Source organism: Papio anubis, chromosome 14, assembly GCF_008728515.1.
Source record: "Papio anubis isolate 15944 chromosome 14, Panubis1.0, whole genome shotgun sequence".
Lineage (NCBI taxonomy): Eukaryota > Metazoa > Chordata > Mammalia > Primates > Cercopithecidae > Papio > Papio anubis.
The window spans coordinates 94,128,804-94,146,557 of record NC_044989.1 but is presented as its reverse complement, the minus strand read 5'-3'; the positions used below and the strand labels follow the sequence as shown (position 1 = coordinate 94,146,557).

General features: G+C 36.9%; 1 protein-coding gene across 6 annotated transcripts in view; it reads left to right on the top strand.

Moving 5' to 3' along the window:
* Nucleotides 1-17,053, top strand: part of LOC101000556 (E3 SUMO-protein ligase RanBP2) — a 70,398-nt gene extending 53,345 nt beyond the window's left edge. For 4 of the 6 annotated variants that reach the window (XM_031655387.1, XM_031655386.1, XM_031655390.1 and 1 more), the window contains 10 exons: nt 184-261; nt 2,981-3,151; nt 3,770-3,862; nt 4,148-4,326; nt 7,079-7,283; nt 8,475-8,576; nt 12,575-12,735; nt 13,433-13,706; nt 13,828-14,153; nt 14,872-17,053. In XM_031655387.1, coding sequence (XP_031511247.1) covers nt 184-261; nt 2,981-3,151; nt 3,770-3,862; nt 4,148-4,326; nt 7,079-7,283; nt 8,475-8,576; nt 12,575-12,735; nt 13,433-13,706; nt 13,828-14,153; nt 14,872-15,177 — 1,895 coding nt within the window. In that variant the 3' untranslated portion in view covers nt 15,178-17,053. The remainder of the gene's footprint in view (nt 1-183; nt 262-2,980; nt 3,152-3,769; nt 3,863-4,147; nt 4,327-7,078; nt 7,284-8,474; nt 8,577-12,574; nt 12,736-13,432; nt 13,707-13,827; nt 14,154-14,871) is intronic. The other 2 variants (XM_031655388.1, XM_031655389.1) reach the window with 2 other exon arrangements.
* The last annotated feature ends 701 nt before the right edge of the window (nt 17,054-17,754 follow it).

Below are 17,754 nucleotides of genomic sequence, written 5' to 3'. Positions count from 1 at the left end.
TATGTTGTATGTTAGTCTTGCTCATTTATTAAATGAGCAAAGAATGAAACTACAGGGGTAAATGAATATATAAGACTATCAGATTGGTGGTATAAATTGAGGGATTCTGGCTTTTTATGTTTTAAAAGCATATTCATTTTGTTTCCCAAAATGTTAAAAAATGAAATATTCTTTATTTTCTAGGATTTAATTTTAGCCTTTTTAAATCTAATCCCATGGCCTTTTGGACTAGCACCCCTTCCTCACAGCCTGAGAACAAAGGTATAGAACTAGCATTCTCAGTATGAGATAACAGCAGTTTTTAGCAGCTGGTAGCCCTTAGCAAAGTATTAATAACTGTGGCTGTATGAAATTAAGTACTTAACACTACAACATGCATGTTAAAGAATGCCAGTTTAAGCAAAGCACCTTTTGACTGGTGGCATGACATCCTTTATTGTTGGTTTGTTTTTTAAAATATACTGGGATGCTGATTTGTAATGTACTTCATTACTCTGTTATTTCAAGTCTGCTCAATGAAGACCTATGTTTTATCTAATGTTTATCTTTAGCCACTAACGTCTGCCAGTATTCAAATGTATTGGCAACGGCATGTATACAATATGGAAGAGTGTCCCTGTAGGGCTGTTCTTTTGTGCATGGTTTAGAAAAATGTATTTGAAAATGGACCCCATTTTTAACAGCCAGCATTCTACAGCTTGTGTATTATATATGTTGCACAGATCATTTTTAGAAGTGTGGCTACGGCCGGGCGCGGTGGCTCAAGCCTGTAATCCTAGCACTTTGGGAGGCCGAGACGGGTGGATCACGAGGTCAGGAGATCGAGACCATCCTGGCGAACACAGTGAAACCCCGTCTCTACTAAAACTACAAAAAAACTAGCCGGGCGAGGTGGCGGGCACCTGTAGTCCCAGCTACTCGGGAGGCTGAAGCAGGAGAATGGTGGGAACCCGGGAGGCGGAGCTTGCAGTGAGCTGAGATCCAGCCACTGCACTCCAGCCTGGGCGACAGAGCGAGATTCCGTCTCAAAAAAAAAAAAAAAGAAGAAGAAGTGTGGCTACTAGAGTGGAACAAGAAGTGGGGTCTGTGGAAGGCCTTCTAGAAAGGTTAGGGAAATGAAATCTCACCATTAGTGACCAGTAACACATCTTAGCCATGCCAAACAAGTACAATGATAAAGTAACAATCTCTGATTTTTTTTAAGTATACCAGTTTTATTACTGGCTAAGGTAGCTCTTAATCTTTTATTTTTAAAGATACAGTCTTTGAGAAATATGAAAAGTGAACTTAAAAGTGGATGTATACTAGCATACAGTTTCGAAAGTGGATGTATACTTGCATACAGTTTCTGTGAGCTCTAGGTTAGGAATCCCTGACCTAAGAACGAATGTGTCTATACACTACTGTAGAACAAAGAGCCTTATTCTGTTTTGAATCTGATAATGTCATTGTCCCAAGGCACCTTAGAAATGAAGACTTTAGACATGAGTAAACTGAGGCCAAGAGAGGCTATCTCATTTACCCAAGGTGTCTTTACTGAGTAATAGCAGAACTGGAATAAGAACCTTTATCTTACGGTGTACTGTTACTTCTCCTAGCTAGGAAATGATACTAAGTTTTTGTTTATAATGAAGGAGAAGGACAAATTTAACATTGTGAAAGGAAGGGCGCTGGTTCTCCAGAGCAGTGTCATCCAATAGAAATAAAATATAACCTGTGTATGTAATTTAAAATTGTCATTTGGTGCAGGCTTGTGCCTATAATCCCAGCTACTTGGGAGGCTGAGGCAGAGGGATCACTTGAGCCCACAAGTTCCAGGCTTCAGTAAACTATGATCACATCACTACACTCCAGCTCTGGGTGACGAAGCAAGACCACATCTCAAATAAATTAAATAAATAAATTTTCTAGTAGCCATATTAAAAAGAATAAAAAGAAACAGTTAAAAAGGGAAACAGATGAAAGTAATTTTATTGATATATTTGATTTCACTCATGATATCCAAAATATTTTAACTTCTAATTAACATAAAAATTGATATTTTACATTATTGTTTTTCACTAAGTCTTCAAAATGCAGTGTGTGTGTTTACACTTAGTATTAGCATGTCTTGATTTGGACTAGCCACCTTGTAAGGTTTTAATAGAATGTTGCTAGGCTACCATATTGGACAGCATAGCTCTCAGAATGTTTCCCTATCACCAGTTGGTATACATGGCATGCTTCTTGACCGGCTTACTTTATTAAACTCCTTTAGCCAGAAATTCTTCTTTACATTAATAGATCAGAACAGGTTGCATATAGAAGTTTTTTCTCTTTCTAATTTTTTGCCCTTTGCATTGATGGTGGCTGGAGATGGGTGGTTTTCAGCCATATGAATCATCTTAGATTTTATAGTGTTAGTTACCCATAGAGTAACAGTTTTTATTTAATTTTATCTAGTATCATGCTTGAATGTAGACAAAGTAGATGCAACTCTAATCACCTTCCATTCTTGGCAATTGTTAACTTTCCTTACAGGAACTAATCACAGTTGGCTTTGGATTAGTTTCATATGTCTACTAATACTTGCTTATGTTTTCTTTAAGATGTTTTTTAGTTGCTGCAAATGCATGGATATTTTCATAAACCTATTGTATGCTAAGTATAGTTAGGCAACACTTTCAAATTTTTAACCTTTTTAAATTCTAGAAATTAGTAGTAATTCTTTTCAATAACTATTAAGTAAACACAAGACTTTTTTGTTTTCTTTGGTTTTAAATAGATTCTATGTTCACTAAGGGTTTTTGGTAGAACACTAAATCAGGATGCTAATTCTAATTCATGATTATCATACATCTCTGCATCAAAGTATATGTATTTTTTATCAGTATGCTGTTTTAACCTGCAGACAAGTTCTATGGTTTTTATTTTCAGTTAAGAGTATTAATGTCAATACTTAATACCTTACCTTTGTCAATTTTTTTGACTGGTGTTACAGCAAAAGAGAAGAAAAAACCTGAGGATTCTCCCTCAGATGATGATGTTCTCATTGTATATGAACTAACTCCAACCGCTGAGCAGAAAGCCCTTGCAACCAAACTGAAACTTCCTCCAACTTTCTTCTGCTACAAGAATAGACCAGATTATGTTAGTGAAGAAGAGGAGGATGGTAAAACTTTTGTTATTTCAAAAACACTGTGTTCCTGCTAATCTTAGTAAAATTGGGAGTGTGGTGTAATTATTTTAAGCCTGCCTCTTAGAACTTATCACTAATATCCTTGCAGGTATATTCACCCTAAATGTATGTGTAAGTGGTCAATGGATATAAGGATCAAAAGGACTGTGATCATTGAGCAAGGATTTTTTGGATGGCTAATGTGCCAGGCACATGTTTTGAGGGGATTTAAAATAATCATAATTTTTCTGGAGTCTTAAAGATGTGGAAGAGAGAGATAAGGCAGACAAGGTTCCAATGGAAAACTTTGTATGCCATTTTTTAAGCTGAGCAGTTAAATAAAAGTCTCAATAGAATCAGTTGGACAGTGGTATACAGCATTGGATTATGGGACAAGGAGATTGGAAGATGAGTTAAAATGAGAGCAGCTCAAACAAGATGAGAGGCTGAGCTAAAGCTCTAGCAGTAAGAGAGGTATTAAGGATATAAAATTGGCAAAATTGACTGCAATTCAAATGGGGAGAGGGAGAAAGGGTGAAGTTGGAGATAGTCCCTAAGCAAGGAAAACCCCCCAAATTAACTAGAAATTCTTTTAATCAATTGTATTTTAAGATGAAGATTTCGAAACAGCTGTCAAGAAACTTAATGGAAAACTGTATCTGGATGGCTCAGAAAAATGTAGACCCTTGGAAGAAAATACAGCAGGTATGTGAAATGTAAAGGACATTTATACTGCTTTTAACAAGTCTTCTCTTTAGAAGGAATAACCTAGACTGATAATTTCTATAATTATCAATTTTACTATGCCCATGGTGATTTAAAATACTTTAACATTAGGTGAAAAATATTCTTTTCTGGGTGGTCCTTGTTTTTCATTAGCATGTACAGGTCTTGTTACCTGGGTCTGTAGATTATATTGATGACTACCATTGTTGTAGAGAAGTTGGGCTTCATCTAATTTCGTTTGCTTGTGTTGTACTGATTTTTCAGATAATGAGAAAGAATGTATTATTGTTTGGGAAAAGAAACCAACAGTTGAAGAGAAGGCAAAAGCAGATACGTTAAAACTTCCACCTACATTTTTTTGTGGAGTCTGTAGTGATACTGATGAAGACAATGGAAATGGGGAAGACTTTCAATCAGAGCTTCAAAAAGTTCAGGAAGCTCAAGTAAGAATATCTCTAATAAATTTTCCTTTTAGTTCCATTGCTTTTGTTGATGCAGTAAATTTAGAATGTTCTTACTTGTTTATTTTTGAGACAGAATTTCACTCTTGTTGCCCAGGCTGGAGTGCAATGGCATGCTCGTGGCTCACTGCAGCCTCTACCTCCCAGGTTCAAGTGACTCTCCTGCCTCAGCCTCACGAGTAGTTGTGGTGGCATCCTGCCTGGCTAATTTTTGTATTTTTAGTAGAGACGGGGTTTCACCATGTTGGGCAGGCTGGTCTCGAACTCCAGACCTCAGGTGATCCACCCGCCTGGGCCTCCCAAAGTGCTGAGGTTATAGGTGTGAGCCACTGCGCCTGACCTAGAATGTTCTTACGAAATAGTAATAATGGGTTGTGGCTACTAAATGGGTTGAGGGGTCTAGACTAAATCAGCTATGGCCAGGAAATAAGGAATTTTAATTTTGTTCTACACAAGAGCTATATGCCAAAAGCCACAAAACACTGATGAAATAAAAAATCTAAATTAATGGAAAGATATACTGTTCCTGGATTGGAAAACTCAAAATAACTAGAATATCAGTTTTCCAAAATTAATCTATAGATTTAATACAATACCAGTCAAAACCCCTCCAGGAATTTTTTTTTTTTTTTTGGGTGAGATGGAGTCTCGCTCTGTCGCCAAGATGGAGTGCAGTGGGGCAATCCTCTGCTCACCTCAACCTCTGCCTCCCAGGTTCAAGTGATTCTCCTGCCTCAGCCTCCTGAGCAGCTGGGACTACAGGAACGCGCCACCATACCCAGCTAATTTTTGTATTTTTTAAGTAGAGACACGGTTTCACCATGTTGACCAGGATGGTCTTGATCTCTTGACCTTGTGATCCACCCGCCTCGGCCTCCCAAAGTGCTGGGATTACAGGTGTGAGCCACCGTGCCCGGCCAGGAATTCTTTATGGATATACATAAGTGAATTCTAAAATTTCTATGGAAAGAAAAGCTTATACATTTGTTACAGTTGATGAATCTACACTGACACATCATCACCTAACGTTTTTACCTTTTTGTCAAAAATTTTAACTATTGATACAATCGTGATTCTTTTTATTAAATCTGTGAATGACATTGCATTTTCAAATGTTCAGAAAATTAACTTTGCATTCCAGGGTAAACTTCACTTGGTCAGGGTATAATTTTGATATGTGGTTGCGTTCAATTTGCATAAATCTTGTTATAAATTTTTGGGTTTATATTTATCAGGATACTTGTAGTTTTCTGAAACTGTCTTTGTTTTCCATGTAAGAGTAATGCTGGTTGGGCTCAGTGATGTGTGTGTGTAGTCCCAGCTATTTGGGAGGCTGAGGAGTAGGAGGATTGCTTGGGAGTCCAGGAGTTCCAGGCTGCAGTGCGCTGAGATTGTGCCTGTGTATAGCCACTGCTCTCCAGCCTGAACAACAACATAGTGAAACCACCTCTTTGAAAAATGGTAATACTGGTGTCATAAAATGAATTGAGAAGCATTTTCTGTATTGCTGTTTCCTGGAAGAGAGTGTGTTGACTTGGTGCCATTTTCCCTTTAAATGTTGAGCTGTTTTCACCAATGAAACCATGTCTGGAGTTTTCTTAAGTTTTAAAAAATACTGTTTATTTCTCTTCTTTATTATTTCCTTCTTGCCTCGGGTTTATTTTGCTCTTTTGTCTAGTTTCTTTTCTTTTCTTTTTTTTTTTTTTTTTTTTTTTTTTGCTTTTGAGACAGAGTCTTGCTCTGTCTCCCAGGCTGGAGTGCAGTGGCATGATCTCAGTTCACTGCAACCTCCGCTTCCTGGGTTCAAGCAATTCTCGTGTCTCAGCCACCTGAGTAGCTGGGATTATAGGCGTGGCTAATTTTTGTATTTTTAGTAGAGACGGGGTTTCACCATGTTGGTCAGGCTGATCTCGAACTCCTGACTTCAAATGATCCTCCTGCCCTGGCCTCCCGAAGTGCTGGGATTACAGGCGTGAGCCCCTGTGCCCGGCCTAGTTTCTTAATTTAAAAAAGCTTAAATTACGAATTTAAGATCATTCTTTATTTCTAGTATAAGTATTTAATACTGTAAGTTTCCTTCTAAGCACTTCCTGTCTGCAACTGGCAAGTTTTAATATGTGGTATTTTCTCTTTCATGCAGTTCGAAATATTTTCTTATTTTCCTTGAGACATTCTTTGTGATCTGTACATTAGATGCTACTGTGCCATTTCCAAATATTTGGTGATTTTCCTTCCGTATATCTTTCTCTTACTGATTTCTAGTTTAATTCCTTTATGGTTTATGAAAACATTTTGAATAATTTCAGTTCTCATAAATGTTGTGAGGTCTGTCTTGGTGAATGTCTCATGTGTACTTGAGAAGAAAGTAGAGTCTCTTGTTTTGTTGACATTGTGCCATTGGCAGTTCCAGTTTTTTCTGGCTGCTGTAGCACGCAGGCTGGGTTATAGGAGTGGCAGAGAAACTCCACGTGGATCTTAACCTCCAGATTATCTCTCTGGTCCCAAGATCCTTTTTCTTCCTGTTTTTATCCACCTTTCCAAGGCTTCTTAGAGGTGCTCTGTATGTTTCAGTCTAGGCATCTAGTTGTAGGTTTTGGGGAGAGATAGGGTAAAGTGTTTTTATTCTGTCTTCTCCAGAAGCCCAAGTTCTCAGTTCCCTTTGAAATAGATTATATAGTCATTTTTGTAATTTAGCATTTAAGTGGCATAGTGTTTTGTGACTTCCTCTTTGCAGAAATCTCAGACAGAAGAAATAACTAGCACAACTGACAGTGTATATACAGGTGGGACTGAAGTGATGGTACCTTCTTTCTGTAAATCTGAAGAACCTGATTCTACTACCAAATCCATTAGTTCACCATCTGTTTCCTCTGAAACTATGGACAAACCTGTAGATTTGTCAACTAGAAAGGAACTTGATACAGATTCTACAAGCCAAGGTAAAACTTGATATATGTTTATCATGTATTACATAAGGGACACCTTATTTATATTTGAGAAAATAGACTTTTAAAGGCAGATCCTGAAAACTCCCTTTAAAACAAATTTTGATGTGTATATAAAGGGGCATCTTAGTAGTAGTAGTAATAATAATCAGAAAAATTGTATTGTCTTGCCAACAAATATGTTTTTATTGATAGAGTTGTGGTTATTAGGGAATACAAAGCATTATGACTCTGACCTATTTTCCTAAGTTTAAAAGACAAGAGTGTTGTTACATGTAATTTCCTTTGTGATAGCGTTTTCATTTAAATATTGTTTGAATTATATTATCACTCAAGCATATTCAAAGTGTTTTAATTATGAAGAAATTGTAGAAATATAATAGGGATTTAAGAAAGTTTTATGGTACTATTTAATGTTTCTTTTCTCTAATAGTTTCAAAGCTTGCTAAATTAATTATTCAGTTACAGTAACATATTTGGTATTGCTGTCTCTTTCATTTCGATTTTGGGGATGGAAGTGGGAAGTTTAAGTTGTATTGCTTTGTGTATATTACCTACTTTTAAAAAAAGAAATAGCCTTCAGTGTCACAAATACTACATTTATAGGCATTTGAGAGTCTTAATGTGCTAAAAGAAGAAGATGACTTCATACCTAAAGCCTCATATATTTTCATATGAGGAAAATAAGGCATGGGGCTTTCAGAGATCATGCAGCTTCACATCAGCAGAATTAAGAGAAGACCCCAAAAGTCCTTATGACGAAGTGTCAATGAGACATTTGGTTTTTATGAGCTTATAGTACAGAACACAAAAAGTTTTTATACAGATGTTTCCTAAAACCCTGCCTTTGATTGAATGCTTGCTTTGGAGTATAGTAGGCTCCATAGAGCAGAAATGGTAGTTTATTATCTGGTGTAATATAGATAGCGCTACATCTCATTTATAAAAAATAAGTTTTGGCATGCATTTGCATTTGGTGTAGTATTGTAGTATTCTTTGTGAATAGCACCTGTAAAATTAGTAATACTGAAGCAGCTCAGAATTGGATGTATTTTGTAACTTGTCAGAATTGAAATAACTCCCCTCATCCCAGAGTATACAAGGCTCTACTGTTCTCTCTAGGTCCTGGGTAAAGCTTTGATATTCAGCACAAATGAAATAGTAAATTGTTTTTTCTTTTGCCAGGGGAAAGCAAAATAGTTTCATTTGGATTTGGAAGTAGCACAGGGCTCTCATTTGCAGACTTGGCTTCCAGTAATTCTGGAGATTTTGCTTTTGGTTCTAAAGGTAAGATGAAGAGGAGAGACTTTTAATGACATTGTTACAGAATCAAGCACAACTGAAAAACTAGTTTTTTGTTGCAGTATGTAACTAAATTAGAAGTTTCTTCCCTTACACCCCAGTTTGTTTAGTGTTTTAATAATGAAGGGCTTCTACACTTTATTATTATTTGACATCAACATAATCATAAGAATTTTCTCTAAATTTTATGTAAGCCAAGCTGATAGTCCTCCCCATTCTGAAATGCAGAACCATTTTCGAGCTTTGGAATGACTCTGACTTTGGTCATTATTCTTTTAACTATACTTTCAGATTTGATTTGTTAATATTTCAGGATTTGTGAGTTTATTACTTTTTAAGGATATGATTTTGTAGTTTTCTGTACTATCTTTGGATTTCAGTATTAGGGTTGTGCTAATTTATTGTGCTAAGTTTATAATTGGTGTGCTTGCCCATCTTCTTTAGTGGAGTTTCTATTTTTAATCCATTTTGGTAACATTTCTAGAAAATAATCCATTTCCCTGATTGTATCGGGTTTACCAGTATAAGACCATTCATTGTATTTTCTCATTCTTGTAATATCTTTCACATTGTTCTTTATAGCACCACTTAAATAGTTCTAGTACAAGGTGTTTGATTTATGGAATACATTTTATTGAGGATATATGCTTAAATGATTAATGCAGTTCAGAATTCTGTTCTTTCCTCCTCCATATTTGCACTTTTTTCACAGCTCCTGCCACCTGTAGAAACACATAAAACTTTTAGAATTACCTTCAGATGTGATGTTATGTTGGAATTCGTGGGCTTCACTGATGTTATTTATTTTTGTTTTAATTTATTAAATAGCCTGAAATCAAAGGGTAGTGTGTCAGCAAATAAGCAATATAGTAGGTACACTTACACAAAAAAATCCCAAATAAAAATAGATAGGCTCCTTGTTAATCAGTGTAGCCTTTTTGAAGTATTATGTCAATATTGGACACTAAAGTGTAAAGTAGAAAATACATATCAGGAGGAAAACCATGCCTAAATAAGCCTTATGCATTGACATTCACTTCTCACTGCCACTTGTCATTTTTAGTGAGATTATTCACCAAGCTCTTGTGTATTGAACGCTTTAGTTAATTTAGGTTGTGCTTGTTAAAAATAGTATTTGAAACTGTAAATGCCCTGCAGTCAGTTTTGTTTGTATCCATAGGTTTTCATAGGGAATCTTTATATTTTTGTTAATTTCCAGATAATTTAGAGATTCAATCTTATTTTCTCTAATGTCTCAAAGCTTGCTGAATTAGTTATTCACTTACAGTAACATCACTGTAGACCCCCTTATGACCTGTGAGACCCAGATACTGATATATTATACATATTTTTACAAATGGTTGATTCTAATGTATTCCCAGGGTAGAGAACCACTATTTTGAAAGAATTTTGAATTCTTCTGCCACATGTCCCTTGGGGTTATTTTTTAAATTTTTGCTTTCAACAAAAAAGTTGCTGAACAATTTTGTGTTTTTTTGTTTTTGAGACAGGATTTCACTCTGTTGCCCAGGCTGGAGTGCAGTGGCATGAACACAGCTCACTGCTGCCTTGACCTCCTGGGCCCTTCAGCAATCCTTTCACCTCAGCCTGCCAAGTAGCGGGGACCACAGGTGTGTACTACCATGCCTAGCTAATTTTTGCATTTTTTGTAGAGACAGAGGTCTCACTATGTTGCCCAGGCTGGTCTCAAACTCCTGGGCTCAAGCAGTCCTCCCACCTTGGCCCTGCAAAGTGCTGGGATTGTAGGCATGAGCCACTGCACCTGGCCCTGAACAGTTATTTTTGAGCCCCTAAGTTGGTATCTCATCCAGATCAGTGGTTACTGGTCTCAGGAAGTCCCCATGCAACCTGTGATTTTTGTTCTCGGATCATTCCTTTGCAATACAATTGTTTTATGTCCTTAAGAATTTTTGTCTTTGTCTCTCTTTTTTTTTTTTTTTTTGAGATGATCACTCTGTTACCCAGGCTGGAGTGCAGTAGCGCAGATCTCAGCTTACTGCAACCTCTGCTTGCTAGGATGAAGTGATTCTCCTGCCTCAGCCTCCTGAGTAGCTGGGATTATAGGTGTGTGCTGCAACACCCTGCTAATTCTTTTAGTATTTTTAGTAGAGATGGGGTTTCGCCATGTTGGCCAGGCTCATCTCGAACTCCTGACCTCAAGTGATCAGCCCGCCTCGGCCTCCTGAAGTGCTGGGATTACAGGTGTTCAGCCACCACACCTGGCCCTCCCTCTCTCCTCTTTAAAAACGTTTTTTTCCCCCTCCATTAAATCCTTCTTAAAGAGAGTTTTTTATTGTGTTCTTTAAGATACTGAGTTATGGACCCTGTGACATTTTTCTTTCTTAAGAGTTTTTAGCAGAAGGTGTAGGGTTCTTTAAGACAGTGATTCAGCAAGTGATGAAAAGTTGAGAGGTGTTTCTTTCCTCTAAGATAGTGGGGACTTGGTCATCTAAATTGAGGTGTGGGATGGAGAAGTTTCTAGTTCTCACCTTCTTGCAGGTATGCAAGAGAGAGACCATCATTGTTCCCCCACACAGAAGTAGGATGTTTAACAGTCTAATACCCTTTGGGCAGTTGAAGTCAGTGAGGTTCTCCCAAGGCTGCTATCCACCAGCCCAGCCAAGAAATCTACACTAGCTTCTTCAGGAAGAAGTAGAGATGCAGAAATTATAAACATGTTTAGGCTATTGTGGCTAATTTGGAAGTAGCAGGTTTGGCCTGCTGAGCTAAGTTTACAAAATGTCAAGGTGAATACTTGAAATTTTAGAAGTAGGTAAAGAACTTAACTTCTTTACTGGAAGTCCTTGTGTAGTTTAGTATTACAAAGTTTATCCAAAGCAGTGACAGTGTTATCTTTGTATCTCTAAGCATAAACAATAACAAATGTATTCTGTACTCCCAGTATGAAGGTTTTTGTTTTTTTTTTTTGGTGACAGTCTTGCTCTGTCACCCAGGCTGGAATACAATGGCATGATCTCTGCTCATTGCAACCTCTGCCACCAAAGTTCAAGTGATTCTCCTGCCTTAGCCTCCTGAGTAGCTGGGATTACAGGCACCCACCACCACGCCCGGCTAATTTTTTTTTTTTGTAAGACAGAGTCTTGCTGTTGCCCAGGCTGGAGTACAGTGGGGTGATATTGGATCACTGCAACCTCTGCCTCTCAAGTTCAAGCGATTCTTCTGCCCCAGCCCTCCTGAGTAGCTGGGATTACAGTCACCCACAACCACACACCGCTAACTTTTTTTTTTTTTTTTTAAGACAGAATCTTGCTCTGTTGCCTAGGCTGGACTGCAGTGGGGCGATCTCGGCTCACTGCAACCTCCACCTCTCAGGTTCAAGCGATTCTTCTGCTTCAGCCTCCCAAGTAACTAGGACCACAGGCGCATACCACCACGCCTGGCTTTTTTTTTTTTTTTTGAGACGGAGTTTCCCTCTCACCGCCCAGGCTAGAGTACAGTGGCGCCATCTCGGCTCACTGCAACCTCTGCGTCCTGGGTTCAAGTGATTCTCCTGCCTCAGCCTCCCGAGTAGCTGGGATTACAGGCATGTGCCACCATGCCCAGCTAATTTTGTATTTTTAGTAGAGATGGGGTTTCTCCATGTTGGTCAGATTGGTTTCGAACTCCTGACCTCAGGCAATCCGCTCACCTTCGCCTCCCAAAGTGCTGGGATTACAGGCATGAGCCACTGCGCCCGGCCTAATTTTTGTATTATTAGAAGAGATAGGGTTTCACCATGTTGGCTATGGTTTGGTCTGGAACCCCTGACCTCAGGTGACCTTGGCCTCCCAAAGTGCTGGGATTACAGGCGTGAGGAATTTACTAGAATAATATAGTTTTAAACATTTAAAATTGATGTACATATTACATCATCGGGAATTAGAAGGATTGATAAAATAAGAGGGGGATGAAAAATGTAAAAAATAGATACCAGTGTTTAAATATCTTGATTTATTCATCAGATAAAAATTTCCAATGGGCAAATACTGGAGCGGCTGTGTTTGGAACACAGTCAGTCGGAACCCAGTCAATTGGTAAAGTTGGTGAAGATGAAGATGGTAGTGATGAAGAAGTAGTTCATAATGAAGATATCCATTTTGAACCAATAGTGTCACTACCAGAGGTAAATGTTAAGGGATTAAACTTTTACTAATAACTTATTTTTCATTTTTAAGTTTAAAACTTACCCTGGCTTGATCTCTCAGGGTATCATTGTTGGCATTTAAGAATGTTTACAGTTTGAAATGGAAGCTCTATTTATTAGATGTCTAGCCTTTAAGTATAAATTATCTTTTTGCAGTTTTTACATAAATATTGGTTTGTAAATTCTATATGTAATTGTTGGGAAGAAATAATTTTTTCGTATGTTTCTAGAATATCATGTTTGTTTTTATAACATGATTCTGGGGAAAAATTAACCTCATACTCACGAAAGTCCTTTCAATAAACATTAATCTGTGTTTTTTGGACAAGAACATTGTTCTAGGAAAATTATTTTGTCATTTTTAACCTCAGTATCTTATATATTTCTCTTCAGTAGCAGACACTTTTGAAACCTCTGTTCCTATAAAGAAAAGCACTTAATTTCCAAAGGGAAAATGAATACTATATAAAAGAAAATATTTAATGACAAATCAGGTCTTTACTCCCTCAGCCACATCAGATGTATTCCTAGCCCTAAGATATATAACCAATTATCATATTAACAAATTCTCTTTGTCATCACAAAGAAAATGCCTTAAAAGAATTTGGATCTTTGAAATTTGTCATGGAATTTATTATAAGCAGCAGCTTATAGAGTATTTCATCTCCTATTATAGGTAGAAGTAAAATCTGGAGAAGAAGATGAAGAAATTTTGTTTAAAGAGAGAGCCAAACTTTATAGATGGGATCGGGATGTCAGTCAGTGGAAGGAACGTGGTGTTGGAGATATAAAGATTCTTTGGCATACAATGAAGAACTATTACCGGATCCTTATGAGAAGAGACCAGGTTTTTAAAGTGTGTGCAAACCACGTTATTACTAAAACAATGGAATTAAAGCCCTTAAATGTTTCAAATAATGCTTTAGTTTGGACTGCCTCAGATTATGCTGGTGAGTTTTTACATTCAAATGTACTTTCCATTTTTTGGACTTTTCTAAAATCTATAACAAAACAACTTATAACAGTTATTTTAACACTAAGGTCACTCCTTCCCCTTTCCCTCCTTAATAGATGGAGAAGCAAAAGTAGAACAGCTTGCAGTGAGATTTAAAACTAAAGAAGTAGCTGATTGTTTCAAGAAAACATTTGAAGAATGTCAGCAGAATTTATTGCAGCTCCAGAAAGGACATGTAGCAGAATTATCAAAGGAGACCAATCCTGTGGTGTTTTTTGATGTTTGTGCGGACGGTGAACCTCTAGGGCGGATAACTATGGAGTTATTTTCGAACATTGTTCCTCGGACTGCTGAGAACTTCAGAGCACTATGCACTGGAGAGAAAGGCTTTGGTTTCAAGAATTCCATTTTTCACAGAGTAATTCCGGATTTTGTTTGCCAAGTAGGTATTATTAAGTACATACCGCAATTGAGGTCTTAAAGAGTGCACCACACCAGTGGGAAATTTGGGTGTTTTTCCTGGACCTCATCCTGTAGTTTTGTTTAAGATTTCTTTAGGTTTTCCACACATGGAATCACATGGCATCACTACCCATTCCCTGCTCCTGCCTAAAACTTTCACGCTAAAATAATTTAGGCTGGGCACAATGACTCACACCTGTAATTCCAGCACTTTAGGAGGCCAAGGCAGGCAGATTGCTTGAGCCCCAGAATTTGAGACCAGCCTGGGCAATGTGGCAAAAATCTCATCTGGACAAAAAACACAGAAATTTCGCGTGATGGTGTCTGTGGTCCCAGCTACATGGTGGCTGAGGTGGGAGCATGCAGGAAGCCAAGGCTGCAGTGAGCTAGGTTTGCGTCACTGCACTCCATCCTGGGCGACAGAGTGAGACAGCCTGTCTAAAAAAAAAAAAAAAAAAAAAATTAAATTTTTCAGTACTTGAGACCTAGTAGATAGAGACTAAGGGATGGGAAAAACCTTTTCATTTTTCATCTTCTTTCCAACAATATGAATTTCTTAGGTTTCAAATTATACTCAGGAAAGCTGGGCTTTAGGATTTATCCTGTAGCGATGAGTTCTGTGTGTATTTTAGTATTTTACTCAGGATTCCTATTAATTGAAAAAATTTTTTAAACTTTTGTTATACATTTTTTTTCAGGGAGGAGATATCACCAAACATGATGGAACAGGCGGACAGTCCATTTATGGAGATAAATTTGAAGATGAAAATTTTGATGTGAAACATACTGGTCCTGGTTTACTATCCATGGCCAATCGAGGCCAGAATACCAATAATTCTCAATTTTTTATAACACTGAAAAAAGCAGAACATTTGGACTTTAAGCATGTAGTATTTGGGTTTGTTAAGGATGGCATGGATACTGTGAAAAAAATTGAATCATTTGGTTCTCCCAAAGGGTCTGTTTGTCGAAGAATAACTATCACAGAATGTGGACAGATATAAAATCATTGTGTTTCATAGAAAATTTTATCTGTATAAGCAGTTGAATTGAAGCTTAGTTATTACAATTTGATAATTATGTTCAGCTTTTGAAAATGGACGTTTCTGATGTACAGATGTAAAATTGCAGCTTATAGCTGTTGTCACTTTTTAATATGTTATAATTGACTTTGCATGGTGTGAAATAAAAGTTTAAACACTGGTGTATTTCAGGTGTACTTGTGTTTATGTACTCCTGACATATTTGTATTAAAATGGAATAATACTAATGTTGTTAAAAGCAATAGACCTTCTCAAACTATTGAAGGAATATGATATATGCAATTTAATTTTAATTCCTTTTAAGATATTTGGACTTCCTGCATGGATATACTTACCATTTGAATAAAGGGACCACAACTTGGATAATTTTACTTTAGATTTGAAATATATTTGGTAATCTTAACTATTGGTGTACTCATTTATGCACAGAGACTCATTTATGAATGGGTAGAGCCACAGAACGTACAGAGTTAACCAAAGTGCTCTTCTCTAGAATCTTTACACCTCCTGTGTGGTTACAAGTTAACTTTGTAAGTAGTGTACCTTCCTTCCTTAAAATATCTAGCTTCCTGTGCTCTTTCATAGGTATTCAATTAATTTTTACATTTTAAACAAGTTGACTATTTCCTTTAGGGGTTTTGTTTTAAACTTTTCTGTCATCTGTCTCTACTACCTCAGAAACTGCAGCTTGGTTCTGATGATAGAAATTGAATTTTTCCTTGTAGTTACTGTGATAAAGTATGAATATTTTTAGAAAGTCTATGCCATGTTATTTGGTTAAAGATTTGCTTTATACAGGATTGTTGCAGTACCCTCTTCTGGTAAATTTTGTAGCAGAAATAAAATGACAATTCATAAGAGCCACTGACATTCAAAAAATTCATTACTTGTGCTTCTGGTTATTCTAAAGGAAGACAATTCAGAGGCAGTAAATTCAAACTGCCGCCTAACTTCCAGAGCTAGTTTCTCAAGTTTGATATACACTGAAAATGTATTTGGAAATGGCTTGTATCAAATGTTAGGCAAATTGCTAAAGAAAAGAGGATGTTCTTATTGGCCTACTCGATATGGAACTACAAAGAATCCAGGTAGAACACAAAATTCTGTATATTGCAATTATGAATACTGACTCTCTTCCACCCAAAGAACACATTCTTTCTGGTGAAATTACCTCATTTTATTTAGTGAGGAAAGACAGGTTTATTCCCTGTTATATGGGGATTTGGAAATTGGGTATCCTAAAGCAAGTAACTGTTCAAAAGAGGGGAGGGATGTTGTGCGAGTAATGAGTGATGGTATACCATCACCATTCCACTCAGCCACAAAGCCAGATACCTGAAATAAACCTACTCAAGAACCATGGATTACATATGTTTACACTAAATATTTCAAATTGGCTTATTTGGAAATCTATGTAATATAAACTGATGTAAAGTGTGTTGTAACTTTTCAGCTGAGACAGCTGATGCCTTCGTCATGATTTTAGAATAAATTCTTAACAATGCAAGTGCGTTTTAAGAGACTTTTTACAGATTTCTATGCTTTCCTAAAGCATTAAAGTTACAAATTAAAAAGCTTTAAACTTTGACCAAAAATTTGACAAAATGACATGTAAACTGACTTTTCTAGTATTAGTATTCCAAAGATGCTTAACAGTGGCTTGTGGCATTTATGAGAAAGTCTTTGTGTCACATTTCAGGAAAGGACTTTGATTTTGTTATTTAATCACTGATGTGGTCTAAACCCACAATGATATGTATCTTTCCTTTTAAACTGGATTTTATATTGTCTCATTGAAATCTGCTTAAAGATAGAATAAAGTAATTCATTATTTGTACATCTTAAGTGGTACTTTATGGCAAAAAGTATGGCTTAAGTAATTTTCAGATAATAACTGCTAAGTATATAGATTTTATAAAACTTGGGCATTTGGGAACTTTAATCCAGAAACTTTAGGAGTTATTAGTCCAGAGATGCAGCTGACAGTCACAACTTAGAAAAGTAAAATATTACACCACTGTAATTGTATGAATGAGAAATGAAGTGGTTGTACAGTTCCCCTCAGTTTTGTTTAACAGGTTTTCAGGTTGATGTATACTATGGTTAGCACTGTTGTGGGTACTGGCAAAAGCTTTTTTCTTTTCAAAAAACAAAAGTTTGTTTTCAAGGAGCTTACATTCTAATTATTCTTTTAAATACCTGGTTATACCCCATATGGAACACAGGAAAAGTGAGGTAATCTGCAATTTCTATGCTCAGCTTTCCTTTTTTTTTTTTTTTTTTTTCTTTTTCTTTTAGGAGATGAGAGTCTTGTTATGTTACCCAGAGTAGATGTAACTCCCAGGCTCCCTAAGCAGCAAGGATTACACGCGCACCACCACTCCTGGCTCAGATATAGTCTTGGTTTTTCTTTTATATGGCAGTTAGGAAAGGCCACTTCTGATGGAGCGACAGGTCTATGGTGAGCGCAAACGCACACTAAACTTACAGGTTAAATGGAGCTGAAGCGGAGCGCTGCAGGCAGGTGTGGGGCCTCGG